A 23,141-nucleotide genomic window follows, 5' to 3' on the forward strand; every position below is an offset into this window, starting at 1 on the left:
TGTGCTGCTATAAACATTCAAGTACAGACGTCCTTATTATAGAATGTCTTTCTTTCCTTTGGGTAGATGCCTAGTACTGGGATTGCAGGATCAAATGGTATGTCTATTTTCAGCTCTTTGAGGTACCTCCAAATTACTTTCCACAGGGATTGTACTAATTTGCAGTCCAACCAGCAGTGAAAAAAAGAGTGTTCCAATCTCTCCACACCTACACCAGCATTTGTTATTTTGGGTCTTCTTGATAAAGGTCATTCTCACTGCAGTTAGGTGATATATCATTGTATTTTTGATTTGCATTTCCCTAATGATTAGTGATGTTGAGCACTTTTTTTTACATGTGCTGGCCATTAGTCTATCTTCTGTTGAAAAGTTTCTGTTCATGTCCTTTGCCCATTTATGAATGGAGTGGTTTGATTTTTTCTTGTTGATTTTTTGTTGAGCCTAAGAAATATTAATTTATAGAAAGGCCCCCTATATTTTTAGAAACAGAAATGATTTCACGAGTCTTGCAAGGCTTTGCCATAAAGGAAAAGGTAAACGTGTTAGTTCACATATCAAAAGCTGCCTCGCCTTAGCAGGGCATCTCAATGGTCAGTAGCAGCTGCATTCCAAGGAGAAGCTGCAGTCTCAAGCCTGTGGCTCTCACCTACTTTGAAAGACAAAGCAGGTCTTGCATGGAGCCACGGGATGGGGAGCTGATTAACAAAGACAGGCTGCCGGAGATGAGAGCTAATCAGAGATAAAAGCAGATCAATAAGATATGCTGCCCGAGCCGGGGCCCAGATAGAACCATGAGGTTAAAGTAAATAGCATAAGGGACAGCTCATGCTTCACTTCTGAAATCTATGTTCTAATACATAATAACCAGAGCCACGATGTCTCTGTTTTTGCTAAAGTGATAGCTTTATCTTAAAATTTAGAAGTTTGCCCTAAGAAGTTTTTATAACCAATTGTTCACCTAGATAGAGTTAGTTAAAGGATCTGTAGAAGCCTTTTGGAAGACTTTGAACCTAAACCATACTACCTGTTATTATGTAAACCCTGTTAACCCTGGCAACCGAAACTCTGTACATTATAAATACCCATGTAATACTTCAGTCAGTGTTGCATTTCTGATGGGAAAGATCTGTAACCCTCTGGGTACCCTCCTTGGCCTATCTTCATAAATCTTTACTTTATAAATTATATTTTTGCCTCTGTGTATTATTTTTATTTGTTTCCTACTATTTTTTCATCCTTTGCGACAACCCCTGTCTAAGGGACCTGAACTTTTGCTGGGAGTGTAGCTAATTCCTCTCAATTTTTTTAAGCTCTATCTAGATTTCTATTATCAACTGATTATTGGATGTGTACAAAGCAAATATTTTCTCCCATTCTACAGGTTGTCTATTCGCACTAATGATAGTTTCCTTGGCTGTGCAGAAGCTTTTTAATTTGATCAGGTCCCATTTATTTATTTTTATTGTTGCTGTGATTGCCTTGGGGGTCTTCCTCATAAATTCTTTACCTAGGCTGATGTCTAAAAGAGTCTTCCCAACATTTTCTTCCACAATTCTTAAGGTTTCATGCCTTAAGCTTAAGTCTGTTATCCATCATGATTTGATTTTGTGAGAGGCGAGAGGAGGGCATCCAGTTTCAATCTTCTGCATGTGGATATCCCACTTTCCGAGGACCACTTATTCAATAGAAATTCTTTTCCCGAATGTGTATTTTTGTCTGCCTTGTCAACGATTAGATGACAATATGAGGATGGTTTTATATCTGGGATCTCCATCCTATTCCAAAGGGCTATATTTCTGTCATTTTGCCAGTACCATGCTGTTTTGGTTACTATAACCTTGCAGTAAAGTTTGAAGTCTGGCAGACTGATGCCTCCCAATTTGTTCTTTATGCTTAAGATTGCTTTGGCTATACAAGGTCTTCTTTGGTTCAAGATGAAGCATAGAATTATTTTTTCTAAACCTGTGAAGAATTATGGTGGTATTTTGATAGGGATTGCATTAATTCTGTAGCTCACTTTAGGTAGAATGTACATTTTAACAATGTTGATTCTACAAATCCATGAGCATGGTAGGGATTTCTATCTGTTTACATCTTCTACAATTTCTTTTCTCAATGTTTCATAGTTCATGCTATGTGTATGTGTGTGTGTATATATATGCATATATATATTTCTCACTTCTGTCGTTAAATACATCCCTAAATATTTAATTTTCTTTGATGATATTGTGAAAGGTGTTGCAACTTTGAATTGATTTTTGGCTTGACTGCTATTGGTGTATATGAATGCCACTGATTTGTGTGCTTTAATTTTATATCCTGAGACTTTACTGAATTTGTTTATCAATTCCAAGAGTCTCTTGGTTGAATCCTTGGGATTTTCTAGATATAATAGCATATTGTCAGCAAAGAGTGAGAGTTTGATATCTTCTGATCCTATTTGGATGCCTTTAATTCCCCACTCTTGTCTAATTGCTCTAGCAAGGACTTCCAGAACTATGTTGAATAGAAGTGGAGATAGTGGGCAACTTTGTCTGGTTCCAGTTCTAAGTGGGAATGCTTTCACTTTTTCCCCATTAAATATGATATTGGCTGTGTATTTATCATATATGGTCTTAATAATTTTAAGGAATATCCCATCTATGTCTATTTTGTTAAGAGTTTTTATCATAAATGTGTGCTGGATTTTGTCACATGCTTTTTCTGCATCTATTGAGAGAATCATATTGTCTTTGTTCTTGTTTTTATTTATGCTGTGAATTGCATTTATAGATTTGCATATGTTGAACCAGCCTTGCATTCCTGGGATAAAGCTCACCTGGTCATGATGAATTATTTTTTTGATGTGCTGTTGGATTTGGTTTGATAATATTTTTGTTGAGGATGCTTGCATCTATATTTATGAGGGATATTGCTCTGCAGTTTTCTTTTCATTCTTTCTTTCTTCTTCTTCTTTTTTTTTTTTTGCTACATCCTTTCCTGGCTTTAGTATCAAGGTGATATTGGCTTCGTAGAATGAGTTGGGGAGGATGCCCTCCATCTCCATGTTTTGGAATAATTTCTGCAGTACAGGTATGAGCTCTTCTTTGAAGTTTTCATAAAATTCAGGTGTGAACCCATCTGGTATGGGCCTTTTATTTTTGGAAGATTTTTTATTGTTGCTCCAATTTCTGCACTTCATATTGGTCTATTCAAGAATTCTATTTCTTCCTGATTGAGCTTAGGGAGGTTGTGAGTTTCCATTAGTGATTGCCTGTCTGGGACAGTCTTTATTTCTCCCTCATAGATGAAGCTTAGTTTTGCTGGGTAAAGAATTCTAGGTTGTCCATTATTCTGTTTTAGAAGATTGAGGAAGGGTACCCAGTCCCTTCTGGCTTGTAGGGCTTCAATTCAAAAGTCTACAGTTAGTCTGGTAGCTTTTCGTTCGTAAGTTATCTGTTGTTTTTATCTTCCTGCTCAAAGGATTGCCTCTTTCGTGTTTATGTTGGCCAGTCTGATAATTATGTGACGTGGTGATTGCCTTTTCACGTTGAGTTTCTCAGGAGTTCAGTGTGCTTCTTTTATCTGGATATTTAGGTTTCTGGCCAGGCCAGGCATATTTTCCCCCAGTACTCCAAGAACGATTGTCCAGCCCTTGTTCATTTTCTTCTCTCCCCGGGATGTCTAGAATTCTTACATTTGGTTTCTGTACATAATCCCACATTTCCTGTATGTTTTGTTCTTCTCTCTTGTTTCTGTGTTCTTTTTCTTCCTCTTATTTGTTTAACACAAAGGCATTATCTTCAAGCTCTGAGATTCTTTCCTTAGCATGATCCATTCTATTTTTAAGGCTTTCCACTGTGCTTTGAAGTTCCTTAAATGCCTCTTTCATTTCCAGGATTTCTGTTTGGTTCTTTTGTAATATTTCAATTTCCTTTGAGAATTTTTCATTCATTTCCTGTATTGTTCTTGTGGCTTCTTTGTGTTGAGTTTCTATTTTCTTTTCATTTCCACTGAGTTTCCTTACAATCCATATTTGGAATTCTTTCATCATTTTAATCATTTCACTTAAATTAGTATCTGTTTTTGAGGCTCTAATGATTTCTTTCAGGGGTGACTTTTCTCTCTGATCTTTCATATTTCCTGCGTTCTTTCACTGGTTCTTTCTCATCAGGGTACTTGGTTGAGAAGTACGAGTGCTAAGACTGGTGTGTGCCCCTAACTTCAAGTCCCCAAGGGATGTTCTTTGACAGTGGTGAGAAGAGGCGTGCTGGTCTTGTATTGCCTTAGAGGTATTTTAATAAGTTGAGTTGCCTCTGACCTATTGTCTTCACCTCTTGCCAGTGGAGATTAGTGAGTTTGGTCCCCCAGCTTAAGCTCCCAAGTGGTGAACCACACTTGTGTGTGTAACTCCAGTGCCCTCTAACAGCCTGAGATGGAGGGCACTGTGTTAAGCTAAGGGGTTACCCTCTCTGTCGTTGGTTGTAGATTGCATGGAGGAGCCAGTTATAGAGGTAATCTGATGCCTCTGTGTTGGTTCCATGGATGGGAAGTACTAATGCCCCAATCTTTAGGAACGGTCTTGCCACTCTTGAGGGTTACTTGGATGTTATTCCCCCTTAAAGTGGGGCTAAGGGGAAGACAGATCGCACCTGATGCCAACCATCCTGGATGTGTGTGCTTCTGTGTTTGCTTGATCTGCCGCTAGTGGAATCTGCTAATATGTTATTCAGGGCTCTTCCACCATGGTTGGAAGGCTGCTCCAGATGGGAGGGGTCACTTGGTGTACCTGCTGGGGTCTCTGGCCAGGATTTTCCTTTTCTGACCACAAACCCCACTGTTGGCAGCCGCCTGGATGCAGAGAGCAGGCCCCAGAATTATGTTCTTATTAGATGACCTAAGTTGGTCTGGTGGGCAGAATCAATGGGCTGTCAATTATTGATCTGCACCAAGGCCCTGCAGATTCATGCCAGTCACATGGAAAATGGCTTTTCTTGCTTCTCCAAACCTCCAGGGGCAGAGCCCTCCACTCCTGGTGTGAAAGTCTCTGGGATAGGGCACAGGTGATGCCCAAGACTGCCCAGTGCCCCAGCATCTGGGGATTCTACAGGTCGTGGCCTCCCACCTCTGGGGAACTAGAGTTGTTGGGAAGCACTCAAGATTTGTCCACTGACACAGGCCTGGCTAGCCGAATCAACAGGTCACACAAGGGCCGGGCTGGAGAGGGGTGCTGCCTGAAACCATAGCACACCACAGTGTCCGGGCTGTGGACCCCAAAATTGGTGGCCACCCACCAGTAGAGAGCTAGCACTGGGGGTGACTGCTCAGGAGTTGGCAGATGCCAGTTCGGTGGGCTGAATCACCAGGATGCTCTCTTGTGTGTCACACTCCCATGATCTCACACCTGTCCGGCAGAAGGTGTTGCCCTTTCTGTTCTGCCCTGAGCTGGCCTAATCGTCAGTGGTTTCCAGGGGTAGAGCCCTGTTTGCAGTGTTCACCTCCTTTGTTCTGGCCCTGATGACCACCAGAGGTGAGTTGCCTGTCTCCAAACTTCCTCAAGTGATATCAAGAAGTGATCACACAGACCAGTCTCTCCCCTGCCTAATGCAGTCCTAGGACAGAGCACTGGGTAGTTCAAGATATTTCCCACTATTGTCCCCTCTCCACAGAGCCCGTTGTCTCGTGCTGTGACTTAGCACCAACTTCAGGCACATCCCTGTCTGAGTGAGTATGGAGGTCACTGGAGGAGTCAGGCATCCTCCTATGGGTCATATTCCATGGCATTCGCTGGCCAGGCAGGCACGGCCATCCCACACTCTATTCTCTATTGTTTATCTCACACTTTCCAGACTTTGTGATCATATTTGCCATTCACATGTATGTGTGTGTGTGTGTGTGTGTGTGTGTGTGTGTTGTGTGTCCCATTCTGTTTCTTCACAGTGCTGTCCTTTTGGGGGAGCAATCCACTTGTGTGTAGCTGTCTGAGTTCTTCACCTCTTTCTCTTAGAGCAGAGAGCCAAGAGGTCACCTCTACTCCACCATTTTCCTACCCCCACAGTGTATGTTTAAAGCTTTTATAGCAAACTTTTTAAAAAAACTGGTGTTACATTTGGGAATAACACCAATTGGGTATCAGACAGAGGTGGGGGGTGGGGGGAGGGGATGGGTGTATACCTACATGATGAGTGCGATGTGCACTGTCTGGGGAATGGACACGATTGAAGCTCAGATTTGGGGGGATGGAGGGGGCATGGGCAATATATATAACCTGAACTTTTGTATCCCCATAATAAGCTGAAATAAAAAAATAAAAATAAAAAGCTGGTTATAACAAACAGGAAAGAAATATAGTTAAAGTTATAAGATAGCAATGATTATTGCCTCAAATAGCTATTAGGTGGTATGTGTTCACTGATAATTTAGTTCACACGTTAACTCATTGATATTCAAGCTAGTTTGGTACAAAAGATGAGAAAGATAACTAATAAATTGCTGAGTGAAGTTAGGATTGTTAGAAATTCTATTCTTGTTTCTTATAATCAGGATGACTTTTTGTTTCTTGTAATCAGGATGACGTTCAACATTCCAATTCTCAGTAATTCAAACACTTAAAGAAACTAGTCATTGCAAAGTACTTTCTCACACTTTGTTCCATTCTTTCCATTCTTTTTTTCTCTCTGTACTTCAGTTTGCCTATTTTTTATTGACTTCTTAGAGTTCATTAATTCTGTGCTTTCTTGTATATAGTGTGCTGTTAAATCCATCAATGAGTTCTTAGTTCCAGGTACTATATTTTCACTTCTAGAATATCCACTTGATTTTTCAATAGATTCCAAGTCCCTGTGAAATTATCCATATTTTCATCTACTTTGTCCATCACTTTTTCTATTTAACATATTAATTACAGTTATTATAAAAACCTGTTTTGTTAACTTCAACATTTAGGTCATTCGTGAATCTGCTGCTATTGTTTTATTTCTTTCTTTTTATTGTCAGTCACATCTTCCTGCCACTTTGCATGGCCAGTTTTTTTGTTTGTATGGTAGACCCTGTGCATAAAAGAAATTTAGAAGCTCTAGATGACATATTCTACCAGACGGGAGTGCTCTTTCCTCTTTTAGGAAGGGTGAAGCATTTATCATCTTAATCTAGTTAGGCAGGGATCTGGATCTAGATGGGTTGTAGTTTTAGTAAGAGTCAGTCAACCACTGGTTCCTCCTTGTTTTTCCAGTATGGCATTCTCAAGTTTCTGATTGACAGTCAGACTAGTTTCTCTCCTCAGCACTAAAATGCCATAGGAAATTTGGTTTTTTCCATCAGAGGTTTTGAACTTGGCTATTTAGTCTCCTGGTCCAAAAGGAATCTGGCATATATCACGTGAGGGAGATGAGTTGTGTATATGTGGCACATCCCTTCCCTTCAGAACAGGAACTGGCAAACTTTTTCTGCAAAAGGCTAGTAGTATATATTTTAGAGTTTGTAAACCATATGGTCTCCATCACAACTGCTCAACTCTGCCATTATAGTGTGAAAGCAGTCATAGACAATACATAAATGAATGAGTGTGGCTGTGTTCTAATAAAAATGTATTTATGGACACTGAGATTTGAATTTCATATAATTTTCAAATGTCACAAAATAGTATTTTTTTTAAATTTTTATCAGCCACCTAAAACATGTAGAAACCACTGCTAGTTTGCAGAACATACAAAAACATGGAGTGAGCTAGATTTGGCACATGGGTGATAGTTTGACAATCCCTGCTTTAGAGGGACATTAATTTGTTAAGATTGTGTGAGATTTCATTCTGTTTTCATCAGATTCTTGAAGAGGTCCATGACACAAAATTTCTAAACTTGTGATTCCAAAAATAACATAATTTTACTATAAATTATATATATAGGATGGTAGAGAACTCATATTCAGAGCCATGACATATAGTAGGATAGTATACCCAATCTATTCCGTATGGGGACCATGGCTAGGCTCATGAGCTAAGCAGCTTGCTCCTGAAGTGTGCTCAATGAAAATTTATTTATCAGCAAAACGGCCAATTACTCTGGGAAAATGACAATTATCTTTTTTTTGAGATAAGAGTCTCGTTCTCTTGCCCTGGATAGGGGCAGTGGCATCATCGTAGCTCACTGTAACCTCCAACTCCTGAGTTCAAGTAATCCTCTTGCCTCACCCTACCAATAGCTGGAACTACTGATGTGTGCCACCATGCCTGGCTGATTTTTCTATTTTTAGTAGAGATGGGGTCTTGCTCTTGCTCATGAGCTCAAGCAATCCTGCCTCGGCCTCCCAGAGTGCTAGGATTGCAGGTGTGAGCCAACAAGCTTGAACGGTATCTTTTAATATTCATTAAGAAGTTAATATGTGCTTGACATTGTACTTAGTGTTTCACATGCAATATCTCATTTAATCCTCACAACCACCATTTGAGAATTACTATTGTCCCCTTTTATGGATGAGGAGACTGAGGCTTAAAGTGCTAAGTAACTTGCCCCAGGTAATAGAACCAGTAAATGTTGGATCTGAGATTTGGATTCTAGTCTTATTCTAAAACCTGTGCTCACAATTGCTACTGTTTCTCGTGTCATAGAACTTTGGGATTACATATGAAATGTAGAAATGGTGAATCCCAAGAGTATACTGTATAATCAACTCTGAATGATATATTAATATTATGGACTAAATATTTGTGTACCCCCAAAATAAACATGTTGTGACCTTACCCCCCAATGTGATGGTATTAGGAGGTAGGGTCTTTGGGAAGTAATTAGGACTAACGAAGTGATGAGGGTGGAGCTGCATGAATGGCATTAGTGCCCTTATAAGATTCCTGAGAGAGCTAACTTTATTCTGTTCTCTATTATGTGAGGATACAATAAGGAGTAGGCTGTCTACAAGCCAGAAGAGGTCCCTCACCAGAACTTGACTATGCTGGCACCCTAATCGCAAACTGTCACCCTCTAGAGCAGTGAAAAATAAATTTCTGTTCTTTATAAGCCACCTAGTCTATGTTGTTTTATTAATAGCAACCAGAATATGATAAGAATGAACAGCACTGCCATCTATTTCTCCCTCTACATGTCTCATTAGAATGCTTTTCATATACCACATCATTCAGGACAAACAGGTAAAGGGCTCCAGAATCTAGATGTGTAGACAAAAATACATTAGCTAAGGATGGTTTTGTCCCCACTGTTAAGCTGTAGTACATTTCATCTTCACAGAGATACTCTGGAATTGGCAGGCATTTAGAAAAATGACCAGATACATTATAGTCTCGTGGGAATAGATTCAACTATGGATTATTCAGAGACAGTCTAAAAATTATATAACTCATTTGATTAGAAAGAAGAGATGACAGAGAAAAATAGTAAAACCTAAATCAGGTTTGTTATTCAGTGATAGTTTCTGTAAAGAATAAGTGAGAGGAGGAAAAGGCTGAAATTAGAAACTAAATTCTGGTTTTAAATTAGATAATCTATACACAATGGAAAGAGCTTAGACTTTGAGGTCAGGAAGATCTAGGCTATAAACACAGCTCTGGTACTCACAAGCTCTATGATCTGGGACATGTTATTTAAGCTCCCTGAGTCTCAATGTATTCAACACAAAATGGGAATAATTACTGATACAGCAGAGTTATTGTTTTACTTTGTTTTGTGGATGAGGAATGAATAACAATACACTTACTGCTCTTTGCATCACAGTACGTACTTAATAAGAGGTAGACATTATTATTATTCCTTAATTATTATTCCCCAATCCCAGAGTTAGTCATATTTCCTTTGCAATAAGATAACTTAATGGGTTGTACCATTCACATTGTACAGGTAGACAACCCTATGCAAACCAGTGACTAGTGAGTCTATGTAAATACACTGTGTTCATATCATATAAGTAATAAAAAAGGTAACTGTAAAAATTCACAGTTACCTTTTTTATCACAGAAAAACCACAGTAAAGAAAACACCTTGCTACCTTTTTTTTTCTTGATCACAGTAAAACCATGGTACTATCTGCATAGAAAGTATAACTGTCACTATTAGGTCCCACAAAGTATAATATTAACTGCTAGTATTGAATATTAGCAAAGCTATAAATATTATAATTGGTGCTACTTCTACTATTTGATGCTGAAAGTTCTTTTGGTAACTAAACTTAATAATAAACTATGGATAGCAAAAACTGACAAGGAGACTGACAGGTAAATAGCAAAAGAAATGGAAGATGATATTTCTTTTTGTAGGTATGACTCATACCTGTAAACTGGTAGAATCCAGAAAAGCACATCTTCCCCAACCTGATAAAATAACTCCTGTTTATAAAATGATATTAAATGCTTCATTCAGTCAACCTGTCAGGGCTACTCTAAACCCCCACATACAAAGATCTGTATTATGAACTACATGGCAATGAAAAAAAAAAAAGGTACCTACCTAAGTACCTCATAACCTAAAAAGAATTGCAAACTAAAGATATGAGAAAAACATTTATGAAGAAAACAAATGAGTTCAATCTACTAATTATAATGCTATCAAATTATTTAAGAAAATAATTAAAGCAAAATTGAATTATTCCAAACAAACCTGACATGGATTCTGATTTAGTCTTTGTTTCAGAGCTGAGTTCTGATGATAAAGGCACTGAGTTTTTCAGGATGTGAGTTGTTCTTGCAGGTATTTCAATTCCAGCAGAGCTTCCTAGCTGTTTACCAAAAAGATTTTTCTTTCATAAGTAAATTATTTTACTAAAAGACTAAAATATCCTAAAAATTATGAAATATTCCTCTATCTACATTCATTCTATTCTTGACCTCTGTCGAATATGCCCATTATAAGCAAACATCCACCCAAACAAAACTCGTTGTCTACATTTTTAGCCCATTTAAATTCTACCTTAGTTTTTTTGTTAGATTCAGGGAGAGACTCTTTTTTGTTGCTTTTTGTCCATAATGATTTAACTTCTTCATGTATTCGCTGGGTTGTAGCATATACCCTTTTCCCAGTTACCTAATTAAAAGAAAAAGTGAGTTAAATAATTATGTATTTTAAAGTTAAAATTTAAAACAATTTTACATTTTTTAGCTATTTTATATGAATACCCAGGTCAGAATCAATAAAGATACAAATCTCTAATCATATAACACAAACTACAATTACCCAAATCTTTCATGCCAAATTATTTACCTCATGTAAAAGGCTAAAAAAAGTAAAACCTGCATTCAAACTATAACATGTACATATAAAACTATTTATTTTATTATTTAAAATTTTTTTTCAGTTTTATTGGGGTACAACTGGAAAATAAAAAAATTATTGATGGTGTACAATATGGTAGATTTTCATTTTTTAGTTTCCTTCATTCCTTCATGGGGTTGCTATATTAAAGATTCTATTAGACCAATATTGCCTCTGACTTATATATCACATGTTTAACTTAATATATATCACTTTTTTTACTTCAAAATATTAAGGGGGTACAAATGATATAGGTTACATGGATTGCTTTTGTAATGCTTGAGTCCCACCTATAGGTGTGCCTGTCACCCAAATAGTGTTCATAGTACCAATTAGGTGGGGTTTTCCCCTCCCCTACTCCCCGCTCCCCCCTGGTTGCTTTCCACTGAGTTTTATTTCCCTCTGTGCACATGTGTGCTCATCAGTTAGTTTCAATTTAATACTGACTACATGTGGTGATTGTTTTGCATTCTTGAGATACTTCACTTAGGAGAATGGTCTCCAGTTCCACCCAGATTGTTGCACAGGTATTAATTAATCTTTTTTTTTTAATGGCTGAGAAGTACTCCATGCTGGGGGGGTGTGTGTGTGTGTATACCACATTTTACTAATCCACTCATGAATGAAAGGGCTCTTGGGCTGATTCCACATCTTTGCAATTATGAATTGTGCTGCTATAAACACTCAAATGCAAGCATCTTTTAGATGAAAAGTCTTTTTTTCCTTTGGATAAATACCCAGAGGTGGGATTGCTGGATCGAATGGTAGGTCTACTTTTAGTTCTTTAAAGAATCTCCCTCCATGCTATTTTCTATAGAGGTTGTACTAATTTGCAGTCCCACCAAGAGAGTGTATAAGCATTCCTTTCTCTCTGTATCCACAACAGCATCTATTGTTTTTGAATATTTTAATAAAAGCCATTCCAATTGGGGCAAGGTGATATCACACTGTGGTTTTAATTTATATTTCCCTGATGGTTACTGATGGTGAGGCACTTTTTCATATGTTTATTGGCCATTTGGTTTTTCTTTTTTTGAGAAGCTTCTATACATGTCTTTTGACCACTTCTTAATAGTGTTGTTTGTTTTTCTCTTGCTGATTTGCTTGAGTTCCTTGTAAACTGGTTATTAGCCCTTTATCAGATGTGTAGGTCGTGATTATTTTCTCCCATTCTGTAGGTTGTTTATTGGCTCTGTTGATTTTTTTGCTTAGCTGTGCAGAAGCTTTTTAGTTTAATTAAATCCCATTTATTTATTTTTGTTGTTGCCATGATTGCTATTGTGGTCTTAGTCATAAATTCTTTGCCTAAGCCAGTATCTAGGAGAGTTTTTCCTATCTTTTCTCTAGAATTCTTATGGTTTTCTTCCTAAGATCTAATTCTTTTATACATCTTTAATTAATTTTTGTGAGTGGTCAGAGGTAGGGGTCCTGTTGCAGTCTTCTGGTTGTAGCTATCCAATTTTCCCAGCACCATTTATTGAATAGGGCTTCTTTTCCCAAGTGTACACTGTTGTCGCCTTTGTCAAAGATCAGTTGGTTGTAGGTACATGGTTTTATATCTGTATTGGTCTAGGTTGCTATTTTCATACCAATACCATGCTGTTTTGATTACTATAGCTTTGTAGTATAGCTTTAAGTCTTGTAATGTTATGCTGCCAGATTTGTTCTTTTTCCTTAAGATTGCCTTGGGTATTCAGGCTCTTTTCTGGTTCTAAACAAAGCGTAGAATTATTTTTCCTAGATCTGTGAAGTTTGACTTTGGTAATTTGATGGGAATTCATTGAATTTGTAAAATACTTTAGGTAGTATGGACATTTTAACAATCTGATTCTGTCTATCCAGGAGCATGATATTTTTTTCTATTTGTTTGTATCCTCTGTGATTTCTTTCCTCAGAGTTTCATAGTTCTCCTTGTAGAGATCTTTAACCTCCTTTGTTAAGTATATTTCTAGGTATTTTCTTTTCTTTTTAGCCATTGTGAATGTATTGAGTCTTTGATTTGATTCTTGACTTGACTGTTACTATACAGTATATAGAAATGCTACTGATTCATGTACATTGATTTTTGCATCCTGAGACTTTGCTGAATTTATTTAGCCATTACAGGAGACTCTGAGTGGAATATTAGGGGTTTTCTAGATACAAGATCAAATTGTCAGTAAAGAGTGATAGTTTGAACTCTACTTTCATAATTTGGATACCCTTAAGATTCTTTTCTTGCTAGATTGCTCTGGCTAGGACTTCCACAACTATGTTGAAGAGAACAGGAGTCCTGCAATGATAATAACCCAGAGCCACGAGAAGAGGAGCCAGATGAGAAGAAATCAGCAAAAGAACCCTGGCAAAATAAAAAAAAAAAATAAAAAAAAGATTGACACAAACATAATGCAGCTACAGTAGTGGACTCCACCAAAGAAGGAAATTGGTGAAATGACAGAAATGGAATTCATCTTATGGGTGGCAAATAAGATGAATGAAATTGAAGAGAAAGTTGAAAACCAACAAAAAGAGGCCAAAAAAATTTTTTTTCAGGAAATTGATGGAAAAAAATGAAAAAATTTACTAGAGAGATAGATAACATAAGAAAGTATATAATAGAACTTACATAAATGAAAGAGTCATTTAAGGAATTTCAAAACACAGCAGAAAGGTTTAATAACAGGCTAAACAAAGGAAAAGAAAGAATCTCAGAGCTTAAAGAAAAGGCTCTCGAAATGACCCAGTCATTCAAAGAGGCAGAGAAGAGTATAAAAAAGTCTGCTCAATCACTGAGATATGGGACTTTTCAAAGTGAACTAACATTTGAATTATAGGTATTCCTGAGTGAGAATAAGAAAGAGCTGAAAGCATGTAAAACCTATTTGAGGAAATTATTGAGGAAAAATCCTGTAGTATCGCCAGAAAATCAGAGATACAGATACAAGGTGGACACCAAACACTGGAAAGATTCATAGCAAATAGGTCATCTCCAAGACACATAGTCATCAACCTGGCCAAGTTGAAATGAAGGAGAAACTTCTGCAAGCAGCAAGATGTAAGCATTTAATAACCTACAAGGGAAAACCCATCAGGCAAAGTTCAGACTTCTCAGTGGAAACATTAAAAGCCAGAAGGGCTCCATCTTCAATCAACTTAAACAGAACAACTGCCAGCCTAGAATTCTGTATCCTGCAAAACTAAGTTTCACAATTGATGGAGAAATTAAGTCTTTTCCAGACAAGCAAACACTGAGGCAATTTGCCATGACCAGAGCTGCTCTTCGTGAAATACTCAGAATAGCACTATACACAAATTGGCACAAGAGATACCCATCAGTGTAAATTCACCTAAAAAAATCCCCCAAACTCACAACTCTTATAAAACAATAGAACAAGAGGTAAAACAAAGGAATAAGGTACTACTAACCGAATGAATAGACCAATATGCCAGATATCAATGCCTTATGGTTAAAGTAATTTCAATAGCTGTTGATTTTTCAAGTTTTAAAGATGATTTGAAAGGCTCTGACGGATTATATTTTCTAGAAACATAATTCTTAAAAAAAACTATGCTTTCTTCCTTAAATATATTTTTTGGTTTTCACTAAATATATACACACTTCAAAAAATTAAGCAATACACTAGTATAAAGAAAGTCCTCTTCCTCCCCCAATATAGCCTTTAACAGTTATGCAGATATTCTTCCAGAATTTTTACTCTAATATATATACACAAACATATACACACATACACAGCATTATAAAACAAACAGAATGTTAATAGTTATAGATCTATCAAAAAATATGCAGATCTATTAATATATGTACTGACATGGATAAAAGCCTTCCTACTGAATTGAAAAAAAAAATTGGCTACAGAATAGATTATATAATCTTTATTATGTTTTAAATTAAATTTCAAAATAAATTACATACATATACATTGTTTTCCTTTTTAAACACAAATGAGATCACACTATATATATTATTCTGAGATTTGATATTTTAAAAGCTTAAATATGCCACAGACAAGTTACTACTTTATATACCAGTAGATCTATTTTTTAAAATAGCTGCATAGTTTAATATTCTATAATGGATGCAACACAATTCATTTGACAAATCTCCTATCAATAGGCATATGGGCACAATGATTCAAAAAATCCCCTCTTGGTGGGGTTTTTGAGTTTTTTCCCCTTTTTTTGGAAGGAGAGGGCCAATGATAAGCAATGCTAAAATTAGCATACTTGAATATATAACTCGGAGCAGATACTCTTGTATTTTCTCAGGACAAATTCCTAGAGTTGAAATTTCTAAAGAGTATACATATTTTAATCTTTGATAATATTACCACATTGCCTTCCAAAAAGTCAGATACATACTGTAGTAATTTACACTTCCACCAAGAACATATGTCTGTTTTCCTACCTTATTTAGCAGTGGTAATATTATGAATCTTTTAAATCTTAGTCAAATTGAAAGGCTAAACACCAATATCTAAATGATCTCTTAAATTTACATTTTTGATTGTCGATGAAGTATCTTTCATATATTAGGCCATGTATGTTTCTTATTTTGTAGATGGCTTATTTATGTACTTTCTTCATTTTCCTAGAGGGCATTCACCTTTTTCTCATTGATTTATAGAGGCTCTTAATAATGAAGGGTATTAGTCCTTTGTCATACATGTTACAAAGAGTCTTCGCAGTTTTTCATTTATCCATTAACTTTGCGTATAATATACTGTGAGGTACAGATATTTATTTTGATATAGTAAAATATGTCAATTTTTTCTTAAATAGCTTCTAGATTTTGCTTAAGAAGACTTTTCCCAACTCAAGATTAAACAAATATTCCTTTTTTATTCTCATACTTTTTATACCATCTTATGATTAAATCTTTATTCTACCTAGAATTAAGTTTTGCATAATAGTAGGTAAATGTCTAAGTATTTTTCCACATAGCCTATTATCCCAATACATTTCTTCAATAATTCATCCTTTTTTTACACATTGATCTGCAATGCCACCTTTACCATATACCAACCCTTTACCCCATATATACAAAGATATACTCGATATAATTTTTTTGGATATCTTTTTGATCTATTTTATTGTCTATGCTATAGTGACCAATACCCAGAAGGACAACAAATACTGGTTTAGGGACTGCTGCACCCCCTCTAAATCCAGGATCTTTGTAAGAATTGTTTCTGACTTATTTCATTTAGCATAATGTTCTCCAGGTTCATCTATGTTGTTGTAAATGGCAATATTTCCTTCTTTTTTATGCTTTGAGATACTAATTTCATTTCCTTTGCCAGAATAGAAGCAGAAATTAGAATGCTGATTACCAGAAACTAGGGATGGTGTAAATGCGCAGATACTGGTCAAAGAGCACAAACTTTCAATTCCAGGAGTCTCTTGACTGAATCCTTGGGATTTTCTAGATATAATAGCATATTATCAGCAACGAGTGAGAGTTTGACCTCTTGTGCCCCCATTCGGACACCCTTAATTTCGTTCTCTTGTCTGATTGCTCTGGCAAGGACTTCCAGCACTCTGCTGAATAGAAGTGGAGATAGTGGGCAACTTTGTCTGGTTCCAGTTCTAAGTTGGAATGCTTTCAACTTTCCCCCATTCAATATGATATTGGCTGTGGGTTTGTCATATATGGCCTTAATTTCAAGGAATGTCTCATCTACGCCTATTGTGTTGAGGGTTTTTATCATAAAAGTGTGCTTGATTTTATCAAATGCTTTTTCTGTGTCTATTGAGAGAATCATATGGACTTTGTTTTTGCTTTTATTTATGTGAATTACATTTATAGATTTGCATATGTTGAACCAGCCTTGCATCCCTGAATAAAGCCCACCCGGTTGTGGTGAATTATTTTTTTGATAGGTTGTTAGATTTGGTTTGCTAAACTTTTTTTGAGAATTTTTGCACCTATATTCATGACGAATATTGGTCTGTGGTTTTCTTTTTTTGCTACATCCTTTCCTGGCTTTAGTATCAAGGTAATACTGGCTTCCTAGAATGAGTTGCGGAGGATACCATCATTCTCAATGTTAACGAATTCAGTAAAGTCTCAGGATACAAAATTAATGCACACAAATAAGTGGCATTTATATATGCCAATAACAGTCAAGTGGAAAATCAAATAAAAGACGCAACACCTTTCACAATAGCATCAAAGAAACTTAAATACTTAGGAATATATTTAACGAAGGAGGTGAGAGATATTTATAGGCAGAACTACGAAACACTGAGAAAAGTAATTGTAGAAGGTGTAGACAGATGGAAATCCTTCTACCATGGATTGGTAGAATCAATATTGTTAAAATATCCATTCTACCTAAAGTGATCTACAGAATTAATGCAATCCGTATCAAAATACCACCATAATTCTTTACAGATTTAGAAAATTCTACGCTTTGTCTGGAACCAGAGAAGACCTTGTATAGACAAAGCAATCCTAAGCAAAAAGAAAAAAATTGGGAGGCATCAGTCTGCCAGACTTCAAACTTTACTATAAGGCTATAGTAACCAAAACACCATGGTACTGGCACAAGAACAGAGATACAGACCTTTGGAATAGACGGAGATCCCAGATATAAAATCACCCTCATATTGTCATCTAATCTTCCACAATGCAGACAAAAGTATACACTGGGGAAAAGAATCTTTCTATTCGATAAGTGGTGCTGGGAAAACTGGATATCCACATGCAGAAGATTGAAACTGGATCCCCACCTCTCACAAAAATCAACTCATGTTGGGTAACACATTTAAACCTAAGGCATGAAACCTTAGGAATTCTGGAAGAAAAAGTTGGGAAGTCTCTTTTAGACATCGGCCTAGGTAAAAAATTTATGAAGAAGACCCCCAAAGCAATCACAGCAGCAACAAAAATAAACAAAGGGGACCTGATCAAATTAAAAAGCTTCTGCACCGCCAAGGAAACTGTCCTTAGAGTGAACAGACAACCTATAGAGAAAATATTTACTTTCTACACATCTGATAAAGGGCTAAGAAGAATCCATATAGAACTTCAAAAAATCAACAAGAAAAAATCAAACAACACCATCAATAAGTGGGCAAAGGACATGACTAGAAAATTTTCAAAAGAAGACAGAATAATGGCCAGTAAACATATAAAAAAGTGCTCAACATCTCTATCAGTAGGTAAATCAAATCAAAACTACAATGAGATATCACCTAACTCCAGTGACAATGGCCTCTATCTAAAACTCCCAAAATAACAAATGCTGCCACGGATATGAAAAGACTGGAACACAATGACACTGCTGGTAGCACTGAAAATTAGTACAACCTCTGTGGAAAGTAATTTGGAGATACCTCAAAGAGATACAAGTAGAACTACCATTTGATCCAGCAATCCCACTACTGGGCATCTACCCAAAGGAAAAAAAGACATTCTATGATAAAGACACGTGCAGTCGAATGTTTATAGCAGCACAATTTGCAATTGCAAAGATGTGGAAATAACCCAAATGAACATCAATACATGAGTGGATAAATAAAATATGATATATGTATACCATGGAATACTACTCCACTACAAAAAACAATGGTGATCTAGCACCTCTTATATTATCCTGAACAGAGATTGAGCCCATTCTTCGAAGTGAGGTATCACAAGGATGGAAAAACATACACCACTTGTACTCGCCATCAAACTGATACTAACTGATCAACACTAAGGTGCTCACATGGTAGTAATACTCTCTGGGTGCCGGTCAGGTAGAGGGGTGGGGGGTGGGGGGTAGAGTGGGTAGGGCATGTAAACCCACAGTTAATGGAGACGGGGTACACTGTATGGGGGAAGGACACACTTCTGGCCCTGGCTTGAGCAAAGCAAATGTACTTCATGTAACCAAAATGTTTGTACCCCCATAATATCCTGAATTAAAAAAAAAGAAATACAAACTTTCAGTTATAAGATGAATAATGTACAGCACAGGTGTTGAAAGATATGTTAATTTGACTGTAATAATCATTATACAATGCATATGTATATCAAATCATCATGTACACCTTAAACATATTCAATCTTTGTCAATTTCATATTTTAAAATTTTAAAAAATGCCCTTCAGTAAAGTTTAATAGCTTTGTCTTAAACAGACCTTAAATATTATTTTGTAAGTTTATTCCTAGATATTTTATAGTTTTGAAAGACAGAATAACCATTATTCATTATATAAATTAATAAAAATACTATGAGAAAAAACATAAAAAGCAAAGACTAATTTCAACTTGAGTCTATTTTCAAAATGATGAATAAGTGAAGTGGGACTTTCATTTTTCAAAGGACCTTCTGAATTATTATTTTTAACGTTTCTTATATCATAGATCCCTTGGAGAATCTCTTGAAAGCTATGGGCCCTTTCCTTCAGAAAAATACACATATACTAGAAAAGCTCTCACCTGACATCTTTTTAAGAGACTTATCTGATTAATCAAAGATTTTTTTTAATTACTTAAACAATGCTTATATAATGCTGAATATTCATTGCTAGTGGGTATTCTCCAATATGCCAAAGCACTGTCTTTCACAAGTTGATTTGTAGGCTTACCAAGAATAAGCTGCTTTTTTCCCTAAGTCTCTATATTAGTTTTAATGTAATTAAACAAGTCAAATGTAACATAATATGATAAAATATGAGCATTAAAAGAATTACTGTTTTTGGTGAAAGTAAGTTAAACACTTTGTAAAGACTCAACCATGAATGGGTGAAAAATAATTACTGTGAAATTAGAGGTAAGCAAGAAAAATATAAAAGGCTGGGAGAAATAATAAAAATCTAAAAGGATTCTATATTTATATCATTATTACTATTATTATTATTTTGAGACATGGTCTCACTCTGTCACTTGGACTAGAAGACAGTAGTGTGATCACAGCTAACTGCAATCTCAAACTCCTGGACTCAAGCAATCTTCCTTCCTCAGCCTCCCGAGTATCTGGGACTTTTACTGTATACAACACAATTTTTTATACAGTTTTGCTTTTTGCTTTGTTTTCATTTTTTAAATTTTTCATTATTATGGGAACATAAAAGTTACGTATCTTTATAGGGTACAAATGATGTTTGGCTATAGGCATACAATACGAATTAATCAAATCAGGGTAATTGGGGTATTCATCACCTCAGACATTTATTCTTTGAGTTAGTAACATTCCAATTCCACTCTTTTAGTTATTTTAAAGTATATGCTAACCTATTGCTGATTATAATACTTTGTTTTAATTCCAAAGGTTGTTCATTCTAAGTATCTAACTATATTTTTGCACCATTAACCACCCCTATTTTGTCCCCCACTCCTCGTTATCCCTCTTAGCCTCTGGGAACCATCATTCTAATCTCTGTCTCCATGAGATCAACTACTTTTAATATTTATTTATTTATTATTAATTTGTTTTTATTTCAGCATACTATTGGGGTACAAATGTTTAGGTTACATATATTGCCTTTGCCCCACCCGAGTCAGAGTTTCAAGCTTGTCCATTCCCCAGACAATGCACACCGTACCCATTAGGTGTGTATAAACCCATCTCCTTCTCCCCCATCCCATGTGCACGACACCCAATGAATGTTATCACTATGTATACATTTAAGTGTTTATCAGTTAATAACAATTTGATGGTGAGTACACGTGGTACTTGTTTTTCCATTCCTGTGATACCTCACCTTAGGAGAATAGGTTCCACCTCTATCCAGGATAATATAAGAGGTACTAGATCACCATTGTTTTTTGTGGCTGAGTAGAACTCCACGGTATACACATACCACATTTTATTAATCCATTCATGTATTGATGGGCATTTCGGTTGTTTCCACATCTTTGCAATTTTGAAAAAATTGTACTGCTATAAACATTCGAGCACAGATGTCTTTTTTATAGAATGTCTTTGGTTCTTTTGGGTAGATGCCCAGTAATGGGACTGCTGGATCAAATAGTAGTTCTATTTGTACCTCTTTGAGGTATCTCCATATTACTTTCCACAGAGGTTTTACTAGTTTGCAGTCACACTAGCAGTGTATGAGTGTTCCTATCTCTCTGCATCCATGCCAACATTTATTGTTTTGGGACTTTTTGATAAAGGCCATTCTCACTGGAGATAAGTGATATCTCATTGTGGTTTTGATTTGCATTTCATTTAATGATTAGAGATGTTGAGCATTTTTTCATGTTTGTCTATATTACGCAAAGTGACCTACAGATTCAACGCAATCCCTATTAAAATATCAACATCATTTTTCACAGATCTACAAAAAATAATTCTACGCTTCATATGGAACCAGAGAATATCCTGTATAGCAAAATCAATCTTAAGCAAAAAGAACAAATTGTGAGGTATTAATTTACCAGACTTCAAACTATACTACCAGGCTATAGTAACTAAAACAGCATGGTACTGGCACAAGAACAGAGACGGAGACCAATGGAACAGAACTGAGAACCCAGATATAAAATAATCCTCATATAGCCATGTAATCTTTGACAAAGCAGACAAAAACATACATTGGGGAAAAGAATCCTTATTCAATAAATGGTGCTGGGGAAATTGGATAACCACATGCAGAAAACTGAAACAGGATCCGTATCTTTCACCTCTTATAAAAATCAACTCATGGTAGATAACAGACTTAAATCTAAGGCATGAAACTATAAGAATTCTAGAAGAAAATGTTGGAAAAACTCTTATAGACATTGGCCTAGGCAAAGAATTTATGAAGAAGACCCCAAAGGCAATCACAGCAACAACAAAAATAAATGGGACCTGATCAAATTAAAAAGCTTCTGCACAGCCAAGGAAACTATCATGAGAGCAAACACAACCTACATAATGGGAGAAAATAGTTGCATGGTATTATATCTTCGATAAAGAGATGATAACTAGAATCTATGCAGAACTCAGGGAAATCAACAAGAAAAAAATCAAACAACCCTATCAGTAAGTGGGCAAAGGACATGAACAGAAACTTTTCAAAAGAAGATACAATAATGCCAACTTTTAATATTTAGCTCCTACATCTGAGTGAGAACATGAGAGATTTCTCTTTCTGTGGTTGGCTTATTTCACTTAACGTAATGTTCTCCAGGTCCATCCATGTTGTTGCAAATGGCAGGATTTCATTCATTTTTATGACAGATTAGTATTCCCTTGTGTATATGTACATTTTCTTTATCCATTCATCCACTGATGGACACTGGTTGATTCCAAATCTTGGCTATTGTGAATAGTGCTACAATTAACATGGGAGTGCAGACATCGTTTCAATATACTGATTTTCTTTCTTTTGGATATATACCTAGCAGTGGGATTGGTAGGTCATACGATAGTTCTATTTTTAGTTTTTTAAGGAAAATCCATACTGTTCTCCCTAGTGGTTGCACTTATTTACATTCCCACCAACAGTGTACAACAGTGTCCCTTTCTCCACATCCTTCCTGGTATTCGTTATGACCTATCTTTTTGATAAATGCCATTTTAACTAGGGTGAGATGATATCTTATGGTAATTTTGATTTACATTTCTCAGATGACTAATGATGTTGAGCATTTTTTCGTATACTTGTTGGCCATTTTTTTTTCTTCTTTTGAGAAATGTCTATTCAGATCCTTTGCCCATATTTTAATCACCACTGTTATTCAACATAGTACTGTTAGTTTTAGCTAGAGCAATCAGACAATAGAAAGAAATAAAAGGGATCCAAACTAGAAATAAAGAAGTCAAATAATCCTTGTTTGCAGATGATACAATCTTATATCTAGAGAAACCTAAAGACTCCACATACCAAAAAAAAACCTATTAGGACTAATAAATAAATTCAGTAAAGTTGCAGGATACAAAAATCAGTAGCATTTTTATATGCCAACAGCAAACAATGTGAAAAAGAAAC

General features: G+C 36.0%; 1 protein-coding gene across 1 annotated transcript in view; it reads right to left on the minus strand.

Moving 5' to 3' along the window:
* The window catches only part of APOOL (apolipoprotein O like), a 95,002-nt gene that overhangs the window by 13,328 nt on the left and 58,533 nt on the right, over positions 1–23,141 (minus strand). Inside the window, exons 7-8 of the mRNA XM_069463565.1 lie at positions 10,890–11,003; positions 10,581–10,698 (exon numbers count right to left, since the gene is read on the minus strand). Coding sequence (XP_069319666.1) covers positions 10,581–10,698; positions 10,890–11,003 — 232 coding nt within the window. The remainder of the gene's footprint in view (positions 1–10,580; positions 10,699–10,889; positions 11,004–23,141) is intronic.

This window comes from Eulemur rufifrons, chromosome 30 (genome assembly GCF_041146395.1).
Source record: "Eulemur rufifrons isolate Redbay chromosome 30, OSU_ERuf_1, whole genome shotgun sequence".
In the NCBI taxonomy this organism is placed as follows: domain Eukaryota; kingdom Metazoa; phylum Chordata; class Mammalia; order Primates; family Lemuridae; genus Eulemur; species Eulemur rufifrons.